Source organism: Macaca thibetana, chromosome 8, assembly GCF_024542745.1.
Source record: "Macaca thibetana thibetana isolate TM-01 chromosome 8, ASM2454274v1, whole genome shotgun sequence".
Lineage (NCBI taxonomy): Eukaryota > Metazoa > Chordata > Mammalia > Primates > Cercopithecidae > Macaca > Macaca thibetana.
In genome coordinates this window covers 1,382,042-1,400,830 of record NC_065585.1, presented here as the reverse complement: position 1 = coordinate 1,400,830, position 18,789 = coordinate 1,382,042, and the positions used below count along the sequence as shown (strand labels likewise).

General features: G+C 51.2%; 2 protein-coding genes across 2 annotated transcripts in view; one reads left to right on the top strand and one right to left on the bottom strand.

The window, feature by feature from the left end:
- The window catches only part of PYCR3 (pyrroline-5-carboxylate reductase 3), a 154,155-nt gene extending 146,073 nt beyond the window's left edge, over positions 1–8,082 (bottom strand). The window contains exon 1 of the mRNA XM_050800973.1: positions 8,079–8,082. The gene's annotated coding sequence lies outside the window, so the exon portion shown is untranslated. The remainder of the gene's footprint in view (positions 1–8,078) is intronic.
- The window catches only part of IQANK1 (IQ motif and ankyrin repeat containing 1), a 62,635-nt gene that overhangs the window by 20,827 nt on the left and 23,019 nt on the right, over positions 1–18,789 (top strand). Inside the window, exons 4-7 of the mRNA XM_050800998.1 lie at positions 17,126–17,250; positions 17,435–17,599; positions 17,686–17,877; positions 17,966–18,091. Coding sequence (XP_050656955.1) covers positions 17,126–17,250; positions 17,435–17,599; positions 17,686–17,877; positions 17,966–18,091 — 608 coding nt within the window. The remainder of the gene's footprint in view (positions 1–17,125; positions 17,251–17,434; positions 17,600–17,685; positions 17,878–17,965; positions 18,092–18,789) is intronic.

The window sequence follows — 18,789 nt, the reverse complement described above, 5'->3', positions numbered from 1 at the left end:
TTGTGCCTCGGCCTCCCAAGTAGCTGGGATTACAGGTGCCCACTACCACGCCAGGCTAATTTTTGTATTTTTCGTAGAGACGGGGTTTCATCATGTTGGCCAGACTGGTCTGTGGATGGCACTCTTTACCTCAAGTGATCCGCCTGCCTTGGCCTCCCAAAGTGCTGGGATTACAGGTGTGAGTCACCGTGCCTGGCTGGAATAGATATTTTATAAATTCATGGTGGCATGAATCATTGCAGTCAAGAACAAATTCATATCTAGAATCCATTCCTCCAGTGAGGACACACAGTGCCCCTTCATGATGGAAAGGGTTCAGTGTGGTCAGCCTGCTGGCAGGTGGCTGAGCCCCCAGAAGTGGAGCTATGCTGGGGGCTCGGTGTCCATCTCTGCTGCTGGAAGGTTCAGCATTCAGTGGTGGCAGCCTTGAGGGGAGGAAGATCTATATAGCAGAGCCCATGCAAAGCCCCCATCTCTGCTGCTGCTCATTGATAAAGCATGAAGGTGGCTGGAAAGTGTGACTGCCATCCACAGTGCATGGCGTCATCCTCCTGATGATCCCTCTTGGTACGTCTCCCCAAAATGCATGACTCTGGTGGACATTTGCAAAGGTGCACAACATCTTCACATTCTGTGCTGTTCACCTACATCCTCTTTCCCAGATGTCCTTCTTACCAATCTTCTAAGCCTGCTCTTTTTGGTATCTAGCCAAACCGTTAACTATCACCAGGAACAAAGTCAATATGTTCTTCCATGGATCTCTTAGTCCCGACAAAATGGACAACAAAATTCACCGCTCAAAGTGTTTCTCATTGCCAGGCACACTCCTGACAAGGCTGGAGCTCAGTACACCCCGAGGGACTGTCTGAGAACCAGGGCTGCTTTTCCTTCCTTGTCAGTCAGGTGACTATGAGGAGCTTCCCGTGATGCCATTGGTGTGGATCAAGAGGGAGGAGGTGATGGAGGAGCACTCCGTGTCACAGGCAGCTGAGCTGCCAGGACCTTTGCAAACCCAGTTTCTTATGTTTCATCTTCATTTGATGATGAATTGCTGGTACACACGCCCAACCTCATGGCTTGGTGGGTCTGGTACCATCAGTTCATGATGACTATCCCAAATTGTGTAGTTATTGGATGTCTTGTGATTAGGCATCAGTGCTTGCCAGGGCCCCATAGCAAACCAGAGTTTGTTTCTCAAAAGAAGAATAGCTTAGGCTCATGCCTGTAATCCCAGCACTTTGGGAAGCTGAGGCAGGAGGATTGCTTGAGCCCAGGAGTTTCAGACCAGCCTGGGCAATGCAGTGAGACACTGTCTCTACTAAAAAAGTTAAAAAAAAAAAAAACAGGCCGGGCGCGGTGGCTCAAGCCTGTAATCCCAGCACTTTGGGAGGCCGAGACGGGCGGATCACGAGGTCAGGAGATCGAGACCATCCTGGCTGACACGGTGAAACCCCGTCTCTACTAAAAAATACAAAAAACTAGCCGGGCGAGGTGGCGGGCGCCTGTAGTCCCAGCTACTTGGGAGGCTGAGGCAGGAGAATGGCGTGAACCCGGGAAGCGGAGCTTGCAGTGAGCTGAGATCCGGCCACTGCACTCCAGCCTGGGTGGCAGAGCGAGACTCCGTCTAAAAAAAAAAAAATAGCTGGGTGTGCACACTTTTAGTCCTAGCCACTTGGGAGGCTGAGACAAGAGGACTGCTTGAGCATTGGGAGGTCAAGGCTGCAGTGAGCTGTGATTGCACCACTGCTCTCCAGCCTGGGTGACAGAATAGCACCCTGTCTTAAAAAAAAAAAAAAAAAAAAAAAAGTTTTATGCACAAGAGGGCATGACTGCTCTAAAACTCTAGGGTTCTGTGCTGTGATTTTCTTACTGGGTTTCTCCAGAAGCTTCAAACAGTATTCATTTGTGCAACTGGCAGTCTGAGTGTCACTGATCTATTGGGTCATAAGGCTCAAGTGGTAAAGCAGGTGGCATTGAATGCTGGTCTTACTGCACAGCCTTTTCTTGCCCAGGGGCCAACTCAAAGCCAGCAGACCATGAACTACTTAGTGAAATGGGTTGCAGGGCTCCAGTGTGGCCTTTGAAAAAGCATATAGGCCTGCAGATATGCCCGGTTTATAGTGGCAGGTAGTGTAAGGTACACAATGTGTCTTTCATCTTAAATTTTTTTTTTTTTTTTTTAGAGATGGCATCTCACTGTGTCACCCACTCTGGAGTGGCATGATCATAGCTCATGGCAGCCTAGAACTCCTGGGCTCAAGCAATTCTCCCACCTCAGCCTTTTGAGTAGCTGGGATTTTACAGGCCACTGTGCCTGGTGTATTTCATCTTTTAGGTGATATTCTAACATGCCCCAGGCTATTGGATTCCTAGAAACTTCACTGACATTGTAGGACCCTGAATTTTCATGGTTTGCATGAAAAGATCATTTCTTACTCAGGCATCCAAGGTATTTGCTACTCTGTGTTCATTTAGTCCAATCAGGATAAGTTCACCAATATAGTGTATCAGTTCATGCTTGTGGGGGTCAAGCCAATAAAGATCTCTGGATTAGATTACCTCAGAGAGTGGGCACTGACCCAGCAGTGAGACAAGAATGTGAGGGTATTTCGTCAGCCCTATTAAGTAAAAGCAAACTATTTCTGGTTATTCTTGCAAATTATTATTTTTTCACATTCTAAAAGGCAAAACAGGCTGGGCGCAGTGGCTCACACCTGTAATCCCAACACTTTGGGAGGCCAAGGAGGGTGGATCACCTGAGGTCAGGAGTTCGAGGCCAGCCTGACCAACATGGAGAAACTCCATCTCTACTAAAAATACAAAATTAGCTGGGCATGGTGGCACATGCCTGTAGTGCTAGCTACTCGGGAGGCTGAGGCAGGAGAATTGCTTGAACCTGGGAGGCGGAGGTTATGGTAAGCCAAGATTGCGCTACTGCACTCCAGCCTGACAACAGAGCGAGACTCCATATTAAAAAAAAAAAAAAAAAAAAAAAAAAAAAGATGAAACATTTCATCTGGGTGAAGGGATGATTTAACTCATGAAACTCGAGAACACAAGAACAACAAAAATACTTTCCTTGAACATTTTTAGCTAGAATGACCATTATGTAGCCATTATGTAGGCATTCTCCTACATAAAACATTATTATTTTCCCACTACTCCAAAGGAATCCAATAAATAATTTTACAGTGAAGGGGCCTGGATCAAAACTGAAAGTGACACCTGGCCCCCGAGAAACATGAATCACAGGTCCCTGTGCCGGTCCCAGCGTCCAGTCCTCCAAGAACCAGCACTGCTGGAGCCTGGCTGTGGTTTCTTCCTTCCCCGATGGGACCAGCTGGAGGTTCACAGAGGCCAAAGATGACAACACGAGAGGTGGTCAAAACCAAGGTTTCCTTGCGCTTCCTTTGTCTTCTTCCATGGCCTGGCCTGAGTGCTGCAGCTGGGCCCCAGGAGACGAGCTCCTCACCCAAGCTGGAGAGCATCTGCTGTGCCCACCATGCCAAGAAGAGCTCCGGTGGGCTTTCACCATAGCATTTCTTTGCGATGGCGTCCAAGTTGGTGGGATGAGGCTCTGGGATGAGGTCCTGCATTTGGCCGGATATGACTCATTTCTTATCTTCGACTGCCATGAAGAGGTTCTGGAATACCACGATGCTCCAGGAGAAGCTGCTGGCTGGGCTGCAGGCAGCAAGAGACATGGCCAGCAGCCATCACAGCAGTACTGCTTCACACTAGGGATGTGGAGGTCACAGTCCTTCACCAGCAAATCCCTCCTCTCACAAACATAGCCTGGTTCATCCATGATGAGGCGCTTCCCTTGAACAGAGTTCCAGCCCTGATTGCTCAGGCAACTGCTACTGCCCAGGTTAACCTGCACTTTCCATGGGCTGGGCTGGTCGTGGTCTTGAGCCTGGAGGAGCTCACTCCCTCTCTTCCCGCCTGAAGGTGCTGCTGAGGACATGGACGAGGATAGCCTGGGCAAGGGCCCCACATGCCCAGCAGCCCCATCCTTGTGAATTATTACAGGAAGAAAAGCATTTTCCAGCCAGTGGCCCACTCCAGGTGCCAGGGGTCATGTTGATTTGCTCCGGAAAATATATCATATCTGTAGCAGCAGGTGCAGTTGGAATAGCCACCTGCTGAGCTTTGTGAAAATCCACAGACGTTCTCCAGGGATGCCCGCCTTCCGCCTCGCCCAGCTAGGGAGTCAAGTGGGGCTGTGCTGGAGATCACCAGCCCTGCATCTTTCACATCTTTTGGGGGTAGCACTAACCTTGGCAGTTTCACCAGACATGCAGATTTGAGTTCATTAGCCTGGTAGGAAAGACAAATTGCAGGACTTCCATTTAACTTCTTATAGCATGACAGCAATAACCCTGTGGGTCGCAGAGCTGATGCGAGGATGCTGCCAGTTTCTCGGATGTCTTTTTAGCTACACACTCAGGAACTTTTACAAACTGACCACAGGCAGGCTCTGCAGAACTCCCAGGCCCAGCTTGAGATGAACTTGGACCACAAATGCATGATCCCTGACCGTCAGCCGCCACTTTAACTGGTGGACCACCATGGTGTTTTGGGGCCCCAGAATTTGGCACTCACCAAAATCAGTGATCTGTGGGCCCTGAAAGCGCAGGATGTCGCCCTTGTCTGGAGCACCTCACTGAAGGGGCAGTGGCTCCCGTGGGGAGGGCTGGGAGGGCAAGTCCTGAGCACCTGAGAGCCCAGGGAGCCTGGCTTCCTTGTCAACCACAGGTGAGGACAAGGACAGGCACAACCAGATCAGCTGCACAGCTGTGTCTTTTAGGGTCTGTCTCCTGGCACGTTCTGGTGCCAAGTACTGCATCTATCAGAGTACGGTCAGGAAACAGAAAACTTACTACCTTTAAGTATTTAAAATTGTAAGGCTTGCACGGTGGCTCATGCCTGTAATCCCAGCTCTTTGGGAGACTGAGTCAGGTGGATCGCTGGAGCGCAGGAGTTCAAGACCAGCCTGGGCAACATGGTGAGATCTCATCTCTACAAAAAAAAAAAAAAAAAAAAAAAAAGCGAGCGTTGATAGTGGCAGGTGCCCCTAGTCCCAGCTTCTGGGGAGGCTGAGGTGGGAGGACCGGTTGAGTCTGCGAGCTGAGGCTGCAGTGAACCCTGAGCGTGACACTGCAGTCCAGCCTGGGCGACAGAGGGAGACCCTGTGTCCAAAATAAATACAATAAATACTAAAGTTTTTATGAAGAATGGCCAAACAGCAATTATAAGTCTAAAGTAACAAGAGCTCCCTGAGCTCCCACGGAGATGATTCCGGAAGCAGCGATGCCCGAGTGGGAGCAGAGGGGCAGCGGGGGTTTTCTGCGCTCTGCATCGCGGCGGGGCCCTCCCAGGAGCGGGTCACCGCCGCGCAGGCGGCACAGGAGAGCCGGGGCACGGCCCAGCGCGGTGGCATGGGGCCGACTTTGGACTTAGGAAGACTTCGCGGGGCGGGACCAGCTGCCGAGCGCAGGAGCAGCGTGGCCGGGACCTCCCGGTGCACGCCGAGGACCGTCAGGGAGGCGCGCGGGCCCGGAAGACCCAGCCTGAACCAGGGCGTCAGTGCGGGTTTCGCCAGGAGCAGCAGAGCGCGGAGCGGAGACTCCCGGGGCGCAGAGCCAGGTGGGGCTGGAGGTGGAACCGTCCCCGGAGCCACGCGCCGGAGAAGGGACCCAGAGCATCTCCCGCGGGCGCCCCGCTCCTCCGGCTTCCCCCGCCACGCTTTATCCCCGAGGCCCCGCGCCAGCCTAGTAGCCGGACCGCCTCGCGTCTCCCCTGGGAGGCCCGGAGACGCCCGGCCCCTGACTGCTGCTCCGCCCCGGGAAGCTGCGCGCCGACGGGATGCCTCCGACTCAGACCCTGTCTTGCTTTTGCTTTTCCTTTCTTTTCTTTTCTTTCTTTTTTTTTTTTTTTGAGACGGAGTCTGGCTCTGTCGCCCAGGCTGGAGTGCAGTGGCCTGATCTCAGCTCACTGCAAGCTCCGCCTCCCGGGTTTACATAATTCTCCTGCCTCAGCCTCCTGAGTAGCTGGGACTACAGGTGCCCGCCACCTCACCCGGCTAGTTTTTTGTATTTTTTAGTAGAGACGGGGTTTCACCGTGTTAGCCAGGATGGTCTCGATCTCCTGACCTCGTGATCCGCCCGTCTCGGCCTCCCAAAGTGCTGGGATTACAGGCTTGAGCCACCGCGCCCGGCTGCTTTTGCTTTTCCGACCCAACTTTTGTTTTTTATGTATCCAAATCTTGTAATATATTTATCTATTTTTGAACAATTTGAACAATTACATACTAACAGCCATAATGACAACTCGGCCTGGCGGGGTAACTCACACCTGTACTCCCAGCAATTTAGGAGGCCTATGTGGGAGGATTGCTTCAGCCTGGGAGTTTTAAGACCAGCCTGGGCAGCAAAGTAAGACCCCAGCTCTACCAAAACCATTTTTAAAAAGCATTAGCTGTCTGTAGTGCCAGCTACTCTGGAGGCTGAGGTAGGAGGATCGCTTGAGCCCAGGGAGGTCGAGGCTGCCGTGATCTGAGATCACGCCACTACACTCCAGCCCACAAACATGGAGTCTTATAGCTATATGTAAGGTTTTAAAAATTAAATTTCAAAATAAAATAAATTTCAGGTTTTTTTTTTTTTTTTTGCAGGAAGTGTTATAGGATCTGCAATAAAAAGCATAACATATATTAGTACAGAAATATATCCTAACATATATGATGTATACATTCTCTCTATAGGACAGATATAAAGAAGAGTGGGATAGATATTATATTTCAAGGAGAGTAACACAGCATATCACTTCTACTTATTGTAGAGCTTGTGTGTGTCTAAAATGTGTGATTATGGGTGTCCAATCATTTATGGTGTTTGTATCCCATTGGTAAAGTAAGAGTTTACTTTAAAATGTATCAATATACCAATAAAATGTATCAATAATCTGATCTTTTGTAACTATTTAAACTTGTTAGGAAAAACTTTAGATGTCAGCATAGAAATACACCAGGCGTGGTGGTGGGTGCCTGTAATCCCAGCTACTCTGGAGGCTGAGGTGGAAGAATTGCTTGAATCCAGAAGGCAGTGGTTGCAGTGAGCTGAGATTGCGCCACTGCACTCCAGCCTGGGCAACAAGAGTGAAACTCCATCTCAAAAAAAGAAAAAGAAAGAAAGAAAGAAAGAGAGAGAGAGAGAAGGAAAGAAAGAAAGAAGAAAGTTTGAGGACCACAGTGTAGATGGCTGGGTGTTCAGAGCTTTACCCAGGAGCCAGGCCCTGTGTGGCCAGCTGTGCCCATCTGCCAGGCATGCACATCTCACTAGGCAGCCAGGGCACCCACTGCTTCCGAAAGCTTCCCAGGTCCTATCCACATGCCCTCATCAGTGTACTGCACTGTCAGGATCATCTCAGGGGTGTTGAGACCACCAAGCTCCCTGTGGACCAAACTGTGGCACAGAAAGGACATGACAAGATGGGAAGATATGCTGATGCCACTTGCACGGAGGGGCAGAGGCGCGAATTGCTTCTGGTGAATGTTGATTGAGGCAGGAAAAAATATTTACCAGATCAGTCGCTGCATAACAGGTGGTAAATTGTATTGATTTGTTTCATTAAGGAGAACACACTTGAAACAGCAGCTGCAAAAGGGGGGGTCACCTTCTGATTAAGCTGACAAGGACCTAGGCATTCCCCAAAGCCATCATTTTCTGTCTAAATAAAACTGGAGAATGAAGTCTCAGACTGTGCAATTAGTCTACGCAATCCCCTCGTGACGCCGTATTTTCTCTGACAGGCTGTTGTGGTAGGAAATTCAGGACTCGACTCTCCTCCCCTCCCCCTTCCCCTCCTCCTCCCCTCCTCCTCCCCATTCCTTCCCTCCCCTCCCCTCCCCTCCCCCCTTCCCCTCCCCTCCCCCTCCTCTCCTCCTTCCCCATCCCTTCCCTTCCCTCTCCCCTCCTCTTCTCCTCCCCTCCCCTCCTCCTCCCCTCCCCTCCCCTCCTCCTCCCCCACCCTTCCCCCCTCCCTCCCTGTCCCTCCCTGTCCCCCTCCCCCTCCCCCCCCCCCCCTCTCCTCTTTTCTTTTTTTTTCTTGCTCTGTCACCCAGGCTGGAGTGCAGTGGCACAATCTCAGCTCACTGCAACCTCTGCCTCCTGGTTCAAGCGATTCTCCTGCCTCAGCCTCCCAAGTAGCTAGGATTACAAGCGCCCACCACCATGCCTGGCTAAATTTTGTATTTTTAGTAGAGACGGGGTTTCACCATGTTGGCCAGGCTGGTCTCAAACCCCTGACCTCATGATCTGCCCGCCTCAGCCTCCCAAAGTGCTGGGATTACAGGCGTGAGCCACAGCTCCTGGCCTGGCTTTTCTTCTAATGACGGTAAGAATATGATAATGGTAGTTAACATTTGTTGAATGCTTATTGTGTATGAGACCCTGCTGTAAGTATTTTATATTTATTAGCTGATATGGTTTGGTTTCCTCCGAATCTCATAGTGAAATGTGATCCCCAATGTCAAAAGTGGGGCCTGGTGGGAGGTGTTTGGGTCATGGGGGCGGATCTCTCATGAATGGTTTGGTGCCCTCCTCACCGTAATGAGTTCTCACTCTCTGAGCTCACAAGCTTGCACTAGAGCTGGTTGGTTAAACAGCCTGGCATCCATCCTGCTCCGCCATGTGCCATGTGGCATACCTGCTTCTCCTTTACCTGCTACCGTCAGTAAAGGCTTCCTGAGGCCTCCCCAGAAGCTGGGCAGACGCAGGTGCCATGCTTGTGCAGCCGTAGAACCGCGAGCCAAGTAAACCTCTTCTCTTTATGAATTACCCAGTCTCAGGTGTTCCTTTGTAGCAATGCAAAAACAGACTGACACATTAGCCCAGCGATCCTCCAAACAGAAACAAAGTCCACAAGCCCTAGAGGCAGGCAGAGTGGCTATTCCTTTTTTAACACAGGAATACAGTGGATACAGTGGGGGCTTAAACCGGTAATTCCGTTATACAAGATATGATAATTCATTTCAACAGAGTCACAAAAAGTCCCTCAAGCTTTGATTGGGAATTTAAAAATATTTAGCTGATCTGGGAATAGAAGGATGATTCTGATTCTGGGACTGTGCAGTTGTTTAAAGTTCTGTGTTCCTCTGATACTCTCAGCAGAGAACAGAGACAGGAAACATGCATATCTATGGAGGGCCCGCCGGAAGGACTTGGCAGCAGAGGATTCCACCTGCACAGGAAAGGTGGACAGCTACTGGGTAGCAGAAAAGAACAAACAAACCCTGACTCATAAAACCTGTAAGCAACTCCCCCAAATCAAAGGAAAAAGCTGCAGATCACAAATCATCCAATATTCCAGTATCCCAGTACTCAGAAATAACAAACGTGCAGACCAGGTGCAGTGGCTCCCGCCTTAAACCCCAGCCCTCTGGCAAGTTGAGATGGAAGGTCACTTGAGCCCAGTAGTTTGAGAGCAGCCTGGGCAATATGGTAAGATTCTGTCTCTACAAAAAAAAAAAAAAAAAAAAAAAAAATTGTGCCTGTAGTCCCAGTTCCTCAGGAGACTGAGGTGGGTGGATCACCTGAGCCTGGGGAGGTCAAAGCTGCAGTGAGCCGTGATGGCACCACTGCACTCCAGCCTCAGCAACAAAGCAAGACCCTGTCTCTAAAAAAAAAAAAAAAAAAACACAAAACAAACTGAAAAAAGAAATAACAAATGTGCAAACATTTGATGAATACTCCAAATATTTTTCTCTCCATTTTTACAGGAGTAAATTTCCATAATTATGAAGAGGCAGAAAGAGATGGAGAGAGAGAATTTTATAACAGCAGAGATATTTTATACATTTCATTTTAAAAATAAAATGTTAAATTTAACAAATGAAAATAAACTAGTGAAGCTCAAGGAATTGCTGGATGCATAAAAATCTCTTTTAAAAATTGTGTACAAAAGAACATATGTAATATATATGTGCCTTAGGACAATAGACTGTAAGAGCCCGCATGTCACCAACACTATCGCATCCCCGCCCAACTCCGCTCCTCCCTGCAGATGAATCCACTCTTACAAATGTGTTCCATTCCCTTACGTTTAAAATATAATTTTCAAAAAAGAAAATAAAAATTTCAAGAATCATATATATAGCCGTGCCGGGTTTGTTGGCTCATGTCTGTAATCCCAGCACTTTGGGAGGACAAGGCGGGCAGATCCTTTGAGGTCAGGAGTTCGAGACCAGCGAGGCCAACATGGTAAAACCCCGTCTCTACCAAAAAATACAAAAATAAGCCAGGAATGGTGGTGCATGCCTGTAATCCCAGCTACTTGGGAGGCTGAGGTGGGAGAATCACTTGAATCCTGGATCTTGCAGTGAGCCAAGATCACGCCACTGCACTCCAGCCTGGGAGACAGAGTAAGACCTTGTCTCAAAAAAAAAAAAAAAAAAAAAAATCATATATTTATGATTATATATAATCCTCTCATCCTCACCCAATCTGAGAAGTCTATCTTTACATTTTGCAAAATTACTGGATATGAAATGAGCCTCCGTGGTAATTTTAGTTTGCATTTCATGGAATGTGTTTTTTTTTTTGGACGGAGTCTTGCTCTGTGCCCAGGCTGGAGCGCAGTGGCGCGATCTCGGCTCACTGCAAGGTCCACCTCCCGGGTTCACGCCATTCTCCAGCCTCAGCCTCCCAAGTAGCTGGGACTACAGGTGCCCACCACCACGCCCGGCTAATTTTTTGTATTTTTAGTAGAGACGGGGTTTCACTGTGTTAGCCAGGATGGTCTCGATCTCCTGACTTCGTGATCCGCCCGTCTCGGCCTCCCAAAGTGCTGGGATTTTGAAAGGTTTATCAGCCAATCCTTTTTCCTCTTCTGGGAAATGCCTGCTCATCTCTCTGCCCATTGTTCTACGGATTACTTACCTGTTTCCTCGACATACGCAGAAGTTCTTTAACAGGTATTATGTGTTGAAAATTTCTTTTCCAAGTTTATATGGTTTTTCACTTTTGGTATGTTATTTGTAGATAAGCAGAAGTTTTACATTTTGACATACTTTAGTAGTCTTTTCCTTTGTGGTATATAAAGTACATATTTTAAAAGTCATCCCTTGTTTTATGTAGCTGTGGTTCATGTTCATGGCTCTTTAGGTGTCTGTCATGTGCATATAACATTACTGATGCATTCTACTGCTAGTAGACATTTGGATTATTTGTAGATTTTGGTTTTAAAAATAATACTAGCATGGATTTTCTTGCACTTGTCTCCTGGTGCACACATCCAAGCATTTTTGGGGGCACGTGCCTGGAGAAGGGTTGCTGAGGCACAGGTGTGCCAAGCTGTCTGCTGAAGTGGGTGTTTCGATTTCCCTCCCCACGGCAGTGTGGGAGACCGCTGTGCTGCGAGCCTCCCGCCGGCAGTGGCAGCCTCTCTCTAGCAGGTGTGCATTGGTATTAGGTGAGGTTTTAGATTAGATTTCCCTGGTAACTAATGAGATTAATCACATTTCCATATATTTCTTGGCCACTTGGGTAGGTTCTCGCGTGCATTCAAGTGTGTCACTAGTTCTCTATTGTGCCGCTGCCTCTTTTCTTATGGCTTTGTGATATTTCCCAATATATTCGGAATACAAACCTTTTGTCAGTTACATGTACTGCAATTATCTTCTCCCACTCAGTGGCTTGCATTTTTACTTTCAACGGTGTCTTCTCATGAATAGAACTAACTGATTTTTGCCAGGCATGGTGGCTCATGCCTGTAATCCCAGCACTTTAGGAGGTCGAGGTGGGTGGATCACCTGAGGTCAGGAGTTCAAGACCAGCCTGGTCAACATGGCGAAACCACATCTCTACTAAAAATACAAAAATTAGCCAGGCGTGGTGGGCACTTGTAATCCCAGCTACTTGGGAGGCTGAGGCAGGAGAATCACTTGACCTAGGGAAGTGGATGCTGCAGTGAGCCAGGATCGAGCCACTGTATTCCAGCCTAGGCAATGGAGCAAGACTCCATCACACACACACACACACACACACACACACACACACACACACACACACACACGAACTTACTGATTTTAACGTGTTTTCTTTGTGTGTGTGTGTGTGTGGTGGTCTCTTAAATAAATCTTTCTTTCCAACTCCAAGTTCCTGAAGCTGTTCTCCCATGTGATCTTCTACAAGCTTTATGGTTTTGCCTTCCCGTGCGATCACCAGTCCATCTGGAATTGCCTGTTGTGAATGGAGTAAAGTAGCAGACACATGTCTTCCCTCTCCTCATACGGGTTTTCTGATTGGACCCCACCACTGACTGAAATCTCCATTCTTCCCCACGGCTCTGTAGGCCCCTTGGCCAGGAAGCGCCCACATGCCAGGGGGCTGTTTCTAAACCCACGGCCACTGGTCTCTGTGTGAGAACACTGCACTGTCTTCACCGACGTGAGGTCCTAATCTCAAGAAGAGCAAGTCCTCCCACCCGATTCTTCTTTGAATTATTTGCCATTCTTGGCTCTTTCCCAGATACATTCGAGAATCACTTGGTCAATTCTCATACAAACAAAGCAAAACAGCCCTGCTGGGTGGTCTTCATTAGGATTTCGTTGAACCTCTAGCTCAATGTGCAGAGAGTGTCAGCTCTATAGCAGTGGCCACTCAATCTACGAATATGGTATATCTCTCCTTTTTTCTGTTCTTAGTGCTTTTCAAAAATGTTTTATGGGTGTGTGTGTGTGTGTGTTCGCTCATGTGTATAGAGATCTTGTGTGCATCTTTGTCAGATTTAATCCTAGTATTTGACAGTTGTTTACCTTTTTATTTTCAAGTAGTTTTTGTCTCACAGAAAAGTAACAGAATGAGTATGGGGATTTTCCATAGATGTATAACCTACCCAGCTTCCTCTAAGGTTAACGTTTTCCATAGGGACAATACAAGGATCAGAACCAGGAAATTAACGCTAGCATAAAACCATTAACTAAAGACCTTCTCAGATTCCACCACTTTTTCCAGGATGCCATATTGCCTTTATTTGCTGTTTCTGCATAGTTACCTGCAGTCTGTAACTGTTCCTGTAGTCATTACTTTTCTTTCACGACCTTGACACTTTTGAAGAGTGAGTGTGGATGTGTTGGTGTGCAACTGTGGTCCTGGCGACTCAGGAGGCTGAGGCAGAGAGGTTGAGGCTACAGCGAGCCAAGATCGAGCCACTGCACTCCAGCCTGGCTGACAGAATGAGACCCCCCTTTTTTTTTTTAAGACAGTGTCTCGCTCTGTCGCCCAGCTGGAGTGCAATGGCTCGATCGCGGCTCATTGCAACGTCCACCTCCTGGGTTCAAGTGATTCTTCTTGCCTCCACCTCCCCTGTAGCTGGATTACAGGCATGCGCCACCACACCCAGCTAATTTTTGTACTTTTAGTAGAGACAGGATTTCACCATGTTGGCCAGGCTGGTCTCAAACTCCTGACCTCAGGTGATCCGCCCGCCTCGGCCTCCCAAAGTGCTGGGGTTAAAGGTGTGAGCCACTGTGCCCGGCTGAGACTCTGTTTCTAAAAATTAAAAATAAAATAAAGCAGAAATTATGTTGTGTTTTCGACGTACATCATGTCACGGGGTGGTTCTCCGCGAACATCTCACTGCTTGTGATGTTGCCCTCGATCACTTATTGGGGGGGGCGGGGGGGTTCTGCGAACGTCTCACCACTTATGATGCTGCCCTCGATCACTTAGTGGGGGGGCGTTCTGTGAACATCTCACCACTTATGATGCTGCCCTCTATCACTTAGTTGGGGGGGCGGGGGGGTTCTGTGAACATCTCACCGCTTATGATGCTGCCCTCGATCACTCAGTCGCGGGGCGGAGCGGGGGGGTTCTGCGAATGTCTCACTGCTTTTGATGTTGTACTGAATCACTTAGTTGGGGGGTTTCCGCCGGGTTTCTCCTTTGTAAATGTACTATGTTTTCCTTTTGTGGGTGACACTTATCTTGGGAGAGATATATTGAGACAAGAGAAATTCTGCTTTTCTTCAAACCCACTGAAACATGCGTCGGCGGCTGTCAGCTGCAGCAGCTGCACTCCTTGTGTGCCCGATGGCAATCTGCTCCTTCCCTGCCCCATCCTATACCCATTGATGGGATTCTACTTTCCCTCCACTCCCTCTGGTGTGTATTTAATCCCTTATTTCTATCACTATGGACTCACTGACATTTATTTTGTGGGCTTAATCCAAGTATATGATAGTTTTTTGATGCCAATATAATAATTAAATTTTCTTTTTGTTGCTTGTGTACAGAAATATACTTTGTGAGTATGGGCTTATATTCAGAACCTTCCCAAGATTGCTTATTGATGATAATCATTTGTGATGAGTTCTTTGGGATTTTTATGTGCATCATCTGCAAATGAAGATGACTTCGTTTGCTGTCACTCTTTGGAGCTGGGCCCCTGTTCCCATCAGGGTTATTTTATTTTGTGAAGGTTGTGATTCTGACCCAAATAGGGCTACCAGATAAAACAGGGCTCCCATAAACCGGGACATCCATTTAAATTTGAATTTCTCATATATACATATTCTATATGTGTAATATAAAAATATATACATTTTACTGAGATAGGGTCTTGCTCTGTTGTCCAGGCTGGAGTGCAGTGGCATGATCATGGCTCACTGCAGCACTGACCTGGGCTCAAGCCATCTTCCCACCTCAACCTCCGGAGTAACTGGGACTACAGATGTGCACCACCACACCCAGCTAATTTTTAGTTATTTGTAGAGACAGGGGTCTCCCTACGTGGCCCAGGCTAGTCTTGAACTTCTGGGCTCAAGTGATCCTCCCACCTTGGCCTCCCAAAGTGTTGGGATTACAGATGTGAGCCATTGCACTTGGCCCTATATATATATTTTAAAAGAGAGACAGGGTCTCACCATGTTGTCCAGGCTGGCCTCAAACTCCTGGGCTCAAGCAATCCTCCCATCTCAGTCTCCCAATATGCTGGGATTAGAGGAGTGAGCCACTACACTTGGCCTAAATTTGAATTTCAGATAAACAGTGAATAATTTATTTAGTGTATGTCCCCCAAATTGCATCCTGTTTATTAGCTAAATCTTGCAACCCTAAACCCAAGCCATACCCAGTACTCTAAATACAGGTCTGTCCCTTGGCCCATCCCCTGCTGAGCAGCTGACCCTTTGCTCTGGGCCAGGCCAGGCCCAGCTGCCCGAGTCTCCAGGCCAGGCTCACCTTCCTGGTGCTGGGACCACCCTGCTGCACTGTTCTCCTCAAGACCTCATTCTTCACTTCCTCAGTAGCTTTCAATGCCGTCAGACACTTGTTTAAAAAACACTTTGATTCCGTCTGTCTTTTCTGTTGCTGTCACTGGGAAGGCTGCACGTCCTGCCCTGCCAACTCTGCTGCAGAACCACATACTCTTCCTGGCCCACTGTTTTCCCTGCAGAATTTTGTGGACTTTGCTTCATTTTCTTCTAACATTTAGTGTTTCCGTAAAAAGCTTTAGGAGGTGGGTGTGGTGTACAGGCGTGTGCCTGTGGTCCCAGCTACTCGGGAGGCTGAGGTGGGAGGATTGCTGGAACCGGGGAGGTGGAAGCAGCAGTGAGCAGAGATTGTGCCACTGTGCTCCATCCTGGGTGACAGAGTGAGACCCTGTCTCAGAGATCGTGCCACTGTGCTCCGTCCTGGGTGACAGAGTGAGACCCTGTCTCAGAGATCGTGCCACTGTGCTCCGTCCTGGGTGACAGAGTGAGACCCTGTCTCAAAAAGAAAAGAAAAGCCTCAGGAGAGCCGGACTTTCCTCTCATAGGTGCTTTGCTCTTTCTCCTCCGGTGCCTGAAAAACATTTTCTGTTGAGGCTCAACTTCACCGAGTTGTGTCTGATGCCTGTTGTTCATGCCCTTTGTTTTCTGGGATTTTTTCCCCCTTTGGTCTTAAGGTTCATTTCAGGATTTCCTGGATTTTATCATGAGTGTCTGTTCTTTGTTTCCATTGTCAGGATCTGCATTCTAGACACTCGTTATTCTTATGACTCTATTATCTCTGTCCACTGCCACTCGGTGTCTCGCCCTCCTGACGGTGACTCTCCGTTTATTCCCCTTCACATTGATTTTCCCACATGCACTCAGCTCTCCACCCTGCCCCCTCTGGCTGCTCCGGTCCGTGCCCAGGGCCTGCAGGGCCTTCCGAGTCTCCCAGTCTCGCCTCATCCCACCATTCTGTCCATGTTCCCTGGGAGCCTGGTTGTGGGAATCATAGTACTTGGCTCCCCAGTGGGGACACCTGTGGAGACCCAGCTGAGCTGCCTGCTTGCTTCTGGCCTGGGCTGCCGTGGCCTTCTGCACAGCTGTGGCTCCCTGCTGGGTGCCCACGTGGCCCGACAGCCTCGACCACCACCTCCCACCCCCGCCTCTGCCCGTGCCCTGGTGCAAGTCACACCCACGGGGCGCACGCTGAGCGTTCACTGTGGCGGAAGCGCCACAAGCGCCCCATTGCTAGACTCTTAGAAAGCTGCCAGTGTTGTTCCACGTTACAGCAAGGGGCTCAAGCCGGGGAGGCTGAGTGGTGCCGTGACTTCCCGAGACCACTAAGGGCAGGGCTGGGCCCGACGGCCTCTCCTCCGCCCCTTTCCTCCCTACGAGGCGGCTCCAGGCTCGGGCTCAGCGCTCTGTTGCAGCCGCGGTGGGGCGAGGGCGAGGCCGAGTCCGAAGAGGACGGACCTCGCTGGGGCCTGGATGCAGGAGGGGCCTTCGGCTTTCGGGGAGGGAGTCCCGCGGGGGACAGGGCCGCTTCCTCACCGTTCCTCGGGGCTCCCGAGCTGCGGGCTCGGCGGGGCTCGCAGGGTCCCCGGAGGCGTGGGGCAGGGGAGGTTCCCGCAGACGTGGGTCCTCTCCCCGTCCCGGGCTTTCGCGCAGCCTCCTCGTGCGGCCTCTGCGGGCGGGAACTCCGGCTCGGCCGCGTTGGGGGCTTTGAGAGCCGTTTGGGTCCTTCTGTGGGGGCGGGGGCGGGGCCGGCTCCACTCCCAGCGGCGCAGCCGGCGTGGCTGGAGGCGAGAACGCGGCCGCGTGAGCCTCTCCCCACCCCAGGGGCTGCCGAGGACCGGGCGGAGGACCGAGCGGAGGACCGAGCGGCCAGAGCGATCCAGGGCGCCTTCCGGCAGCTCCGGGCCAGAAGGGAGCTCGCCCGCCGCCGGGAGGAGCGCCGGGAGTACCTGGAGCAGATGGAGAAGCTGCAGAGGGAGGTGAGGACGGGCGGCCGCGACCCCCGGGGGCCAGGGCAGGAGGCAGGAGGAAATGGCGAAGCAGGGTGCGTGGAGGGGGGTGTGGAGCTCAGGCTGGGCTCCGACCTCAGAGGCGTGGACGGTGGCCTCGGGGCTCCGGGCGGTGGCGCGGGGCGGGCGGTGACTTCGGGCGGGCGCCTCCCAGGCCTACCTGGCCCTGGTGCGCCGGGAGCAGGAGGCCGCGCGGCGGCAGCGCGAGCAGGAGGAGGCGGCGCAGCGGGAGCGGCGGGAGGAGCTGCAGCGTCGCCGCCGCCTGCTGGACGCCGCCTTCGACGGGGACGTGGGCGAGATCCGAGCGGTGCTGAAGGAGGTCAGCGGGGGCGGGAGAAGGGCGGGGGCGGGGGGTGGGGGTGGAGTGGGAGGAGCGGAGAGCAGTGACTGCGGCGGGCGGCGCAGGTGGAGCAGCTGCTGACCCGCGAGGGCGTGGGCCATGACGAGGCAGGCAAGGCGCGGCGGCTGCAGCGACGCGTGGCTCTGGTGGAGTGCGAGGACAGCCACGGGAACACGCCGCTGTCCGAGGCGGCCGCGGGCGGGCAGCCCCTGGCCATCCAGCTGCTGGCCGAGCTCGGCGCCAGCCCCAACAGCAAGGTGGGCGCCGTGGGCTGCGGGCCGAAGCGCGGGGCCTCCTTCCCCCAGGGACAAGGCCTGGATCTTGCTCAGGGAGCCCATCTTACAGGGCGCTTTCGGTCGGACGCCACTGTACCGCGCAGCCTTTGGGGGCCACCTGGCAGCTGTGGAGGTGCTTCTGAAGCTCGGAGCAGACCCCCGGGTGTACGCAGAGGACGGGAACACCCCTGAGCAGGTGTGGGCCCAGGAGGTGTGGGCCAGGCAGGTGTGCGCCCCGGGAGGTGTGGGTACCGGGAGGTGTGGGCCAGGCAGGTGTGAGTCTGGCAGGTGCACACCCACGCAGGACAAGGCTTACCCCGCCGGCTCGGTCTCTGAGAGCTGTCAGAAGCCTGAGTGACACTGCTAGAGCTGTTTCCTAGCCCCGCCTTGCCCCATTCCCTTCCTAGAAGTCCTGACTTTAAAGCCTTGTCTGCAATGGAAGTGGCAGCGACTCCCATTTTGTGAATGCCTTTGGTGTCGGGTTTTGTGTCATTTCCTTCCATGCTTTGCCTGAGGAAGTGGTGTTACTGATGGAGAAACTGAGGCTGGTGATTCCAGGGTTGGCAGAGCTCACGGCACTGGCGGCAGCACGGGGCCCACCCATCAGGCCTCTCGCTGTCAGCACTCCGGTTTGCCAGAGAACTTGAGCCACACAGCCCAGCCACAGAGCTCCTGCCTAGAACCTTTGGGCTGTGTTAGAAATGACAGTCTGACTGGCTGGGCGCGGTGGCTCACGCCTGTAATCCCAGCACTTTGGGAGGCTGAGGCGGGCGGAACACTTGAGCTCAGGAGCTTGAGAGCATCCTGGCCAACATGGTGAAACACCATCTCTACTGAAAATACAAAAATTAGCCGGGCATGGTGGCGCACGCCTATAGTCCCAGCTACTTGAGA